A 4412-nucleotide genomic window follows, 5' to 3' on the forward strand; every position below is an offset into this window, starting at 1 on the left:
TCCGAGTCCACCACGGCGCGGCGGCCCCAGGAGAACATTCGAGGCAGCGGCGGCGTTGGCGGCCCAGGGTCCGTTCGGTATTTGAATAGCACAAAGGAACCGCCTTGGTCTGATTGGCCAGCCGGCTGGCTCCGGGGCGGGCAGTGTCTGTCACTCGGGAGGCTCTGGCTGCCCCTATTGGCTCGGTTGGTATGGGGCGGGGCCCGAGCAGCCGGCTAAATAGCTGGGGCCGGGGCCGGCCGAGGCTCATTGCTTTGGCGCCGTCTGGGGAGCACGATTCCGCGGGTGGTGCGCAGCGCATGGTGGCGGCGCCTCTCGGAGCGCAGCCGACCCGCTGACCTAGGCTCGGTTTCCCCTCCCCGGCGCGCCCCGGAGGCCAGCTGGAAGTAGAAACAGCAGCGGCATTAGCAGCAGCAACGGCGGCGGCTACCGCCGCCGCCGTCTCCGCGGGAGCATGGAGTGCGCCCTGGACGCCCAGAGCCTGATCAGCATCTCCCTGCGCAAGATCCACAGCTCCCGGACCCAGCGCGGCGGCATCAAGCTGCACAAGAACCTCCTCGTGTCCTACGTGCTCCGCAACGCGCGCCAGCTCTACCTGAGCGAGCGCTACGCCGAGCTCTACCGGCGCCAGCAACAGCAGCAGCAGCAGCCGCCCCACCACCAGCTCCAGCACCTCGCGTACGCGGCACCGGGCATGCCGGCTAGCGCGGCCGACTTCGGCCCGCTCCAACTTGGCGGCGGCGGAGACGCCGAGGCGCGCGAGCCGGCCGCCCGGCACCAGCTGCACCAGCTCCACCAGCTCCACCAGCTGCACCTCCAGCAGCAGCTGCACCAGCACCAGCACCCGGCGCCCAGGGGCTGCGCGGCGGCCGGGGCGCCCGCGGGCTGCGCGGGGGCGCTCTCGGAGCTGCCCGGGTGCGCCGCGCTCCAGCCGCCGCACGGCGCGCCCCACCGTGGGCAGCCCTTGGAGCCGCTGCAGCCGGGTCCTGCGCCGCTCCCGCCACCCGCGCCTACCGCGCTCTGTCCGCGGGACCCTCGCGCCTCGGCCGCCTGCTCCGCGCCCTCCGCGTCCCCAGGGGCAGCCGCTCCGGCCGCAGCCGCCTCCCCGCCTGCCTCCCCGGCCCCCGCCGCCTCTCCCGGCTTCTACCGGGGCGCGTACCCGGCCCCCTCGGACTTCGGCGTGCACTGCAGCAGTCAGACCACCGTGCTGGACCTGGACACTCACGTGGTGACCACGGTGGAGAACGGCTACTTGCACCAGGACTGCTGCGCCTCCGCCCACTGCCCCTGCTGTGGCCAGGGCGTCCCGGGACCCGGCCTGGCGCCTGCCGCCGGCTGCAAGCGCAAGTACTACCCGGGCCAGGAGGAGGAAGAGGACGACGAGGAGGACCCCGGCGAACTGGGGGCAGAAGCCCCCGGGGGCGCACAGTTCACCCCCTGCAAGCGCGCCCGTTTCGAGGACTTCTGCCCAGACTCGTCCCCGGACGCGCCCAACATCTCAAACTTGATCTCCATCTTCGGCTCGGGCTTCTCGGGGCTGGTGAGCCGGCAGCCGGACTCCTCCGAGCAGCCGCCGCCACTCAACGGGCAGCTGTGCGCCAAGCAGGCGCTCGCCAGCCTCGGCGCCTGGACTCGAGCCATTGTCGCCTTCTAGGGACCCCCGAGGGCGCGGGGCCCCGGGGCCCCGCGGGGCGAGGGCCAAACAAAGACTCGGCCAAGGGGCGAGAGAAGGGAGCTAGCGGGCGCCGGGCCCCTCGCGGCTGAGCTGGGACGAGCAGGGGGAGGCGGCTGATGTTTTATAAATTGTAAAATAAAAAGAAAAAGAAACCTAAGATCTTGGACTTTATTTTTGCAAAGAGAAAAGGCGCCTATTTAAGTATGCTTTGTGTTTTTCCTATTCTTTTTTTCTTCTTCTTTTTATTGTAGTGATTGCGGTGGTGGTTAGAGAGGAGCTACTGCCCGGAGGAGGTGCCGGGCAGCCGCGAGCTAGACAGGGCGCCCAAGCCACCGGGGCGCTCTGGGGGCGCAGCACAGGAGGGCGCGGGGCCCGGACGCTGCTTCCAATCCGTTGTCAGACTCGGGAAGCCCGGCGCTCGGCGCTCCCGAGCCCTTCCGTGCGGTGAGGGATGGGTCTTGTGAAATCCTGAGCAAAAACAAAGGCAAACTCTCTCCGAAAGGGACGTTTGGGTCACATTTCCTCTCTGGGGGCGGCCTCCAAAGTTCTCAAAATGAGAAGGCAGAAATGAAAACACTTCAACTTTTTTTTCTTTTCTTCGCGGGGCGGGTGACTTGAACCCCACTGCTCCCCGCCCCTCTAGCTGGGTTCTTTCCCCCTCCCCCGCCCGTCTCCTGGACTAGGGGGTGACGCAGGACACCCCGACACTCGGACACTGTTTGGGGACGGGGTGGGGGGCGGACGCGGCGGACTACATTTCCCATCATGCCCAGCACTGCGGTCCTCACTAAACAAAAAAGGAAGTCCATTCCTTCACCTGGATCCCGCGGCCCGGGGAGAGGGAGGGGCCGGGGCCGCCGACTGTTGGAGACTTTTCGCTAAGTTCCTGGTCAGATGTGGTGTTTGTGCGTGTTCTTCTAAGTTGCACTGTCCTGGTTCAGCCTTCGGTTGCATTTCATGAAACCAGCATTGTTCGAGCCATTGGGAAACCAGTCTGTGTCTTCAGCTCGATAGATTTTGTTTAATTTTAAAACCTTTTGTTGTAAAAAGGTGGGGTTCGTCTGCAGTCCCTTTGGCCCTCTGCCATCAGCACCATGTGGACCCCAAAACCAAGTTACCAACCCTTCCTTTCTCGGCCCTTCTCCCTTTTCCCCTGTATTTTTGTGCATACTGAATTGTATATCACCGGGTAAAACTGTTCAAATGATTTGTTTAAATTTATAATCTTAATAAAAAGTCGATTACAGAGGATGCTGGTGCCTTGTTTTCAGAGCGGCCTGGGAATGTCAGGGAAGATAGAGGGGAGGGGGTGGGATGGGGTGGGGGGAGACACCCCCCCCCTCAGGCAAACCCCAGCTCTCCGGGGGCCGGGGCGGGCGGGATCTGCCCACATCCGCAAGGCTGGGGGTGGGATGGGGGGTTGCAGGGGATGAAGCCAGTGCCCCGAGCCTCCGGGCCTCCTGGGCTCCCACTCCTGAGCGGGACCAGCCCCCTGCGGGAACCGACCGCCCCCAGGGTCTCCCGCAGGAAGCCGAGCCAGCCTCCAGCAGATTTCCTGCCCAGCCAGGGGCGCAGGGCCTGGTAGGCCGTGAGGCTGGGCCCTCGGCTGCGGAGGAGAGCCGCGGGGGGACGCCTGGGGGCCCCTGGGCCACCCACACTCCCCACCCCTCGCCTCGGCCTGCACGTCCGCAAGTCGCCCCTTGCCTCCGCCCGCACGTCGGCAAGTCTCGGGCTGCAACTTGGGGAAGTTTTTTTCCTTTTTCTTCTTTTTTTTTTTTTTTAAGTTGAGTTTGTTATCACTGCTCGGTGCCACTTGGTGGTGTGCTGGCGACGTCTCCCTCCCTCCTCGCGCCCCTCCCCTCTCCTCCCTCCCTCGCGCCTCTCTTCCCTCCCCAGTGGATGCAGGCAGGAAGGCTTCAGGCGCGCTCTCCCCTCTGACCACCTACGGAATGACCTCAGAGTGGGGGAATGTGCCAAGGCCCCGAGGAAACTCGCGTTCTCCCCACTGGAACCCAGTTCACATCTGGAGCCGCGGCTCGGCCCGGGGGCGCACGGGGCGGTTCCAGCTTTGCACAGAGGGGATAGGAAAGAAAGCCCTGGCAGGGGAGGGGGCGGGGATGGGGGGAAGCGACAGCTTGCCCTGTTAATAGTGTCTCTGTCCGTCTCCCCCTTTGCTGTCTCTCTGTCTCAGCCCTGCGCCTTCCCTTCCTGAGCGAGCCTCCCCTCCGCCGCGGGAGGCTGACGCCCCCACCCCAGCCTTCCTGCCTCCCGCGGCGAGAGGAGGGGCTGCCAGACCCCAGACTCGAGAGGCGGACGCGAGCCAGTCTCAGGAGCCCTCTCGGCTCAGAGTCCCAGTGTCGCGCGAGGGGAAGTTTTCGTGAACACTCTTCGGAGTGCGGGGTGCGGGGAGGGCGGAAGGTCCGCGGGGGCGGGGGAGGGGGGGAAAGGGGCATCTCTGGAGGCGCGAGTTACAGGGAGGAAAGACCTCGTCACCTCCAGTGTTCCCTCGGCCTCCCACGGGAAGAGTCTTGGGCTGCTGGCGGTGGGGAACAGTGTGTATACCCCCTCCCCATTTTTTTCCTTCCAGACTAAGGAAATAGCCGTTCGCTGCATGGTTTTGAAGCAATCCAGCAAGCCAGTTGCCACAGCTCCCCCTAGCGCCGCTTCGAGGCAGCTGCAAGGGTTGCGGCTGGGAGTGGGTGAGGCGCTGCCCCGGGCGGGGGCGCGGGGACTGCGG

General features: G+C 65.4%; 1 protein-coding gene across 1 annotated transcript; it reads left to right on the top strand.

The window, feature by feature from the left end:
- The first annotated feature begins 264 nt into the window (after positions 1–264).
- On the top strand, positions 265–2924 carry IER5L (immediate early response 5 like). The gene has a single exon (XM_004463123.4). It carries the CDS (start codon positions 455–457, stop codon positions 1652–1654), a length of 1200 nt encoding a protein of 399 aa, XP_004463180.1. The 5' UTR covers positions 265–454; the 3' UTR covers positions 1655–2924.
- The last annotated feature ends 1488 nt before the right edge of the window (positions 2925–4412 follow it).

This window comes from Dasypus novemcinctus, chromosome 8 (assembly GCF_030445035.2).
Source record: "Dasypus novemcinctus isolate mDasNov1 chromosome 8, mDasNov1.1.hap2, whole genome shotgun sequence".
NCBI lineage: Eukaryota > Metazoa > Chordata > Mammalia > Cingulata > Dasypodidae > Dasypus > Dasypus novemcinctus.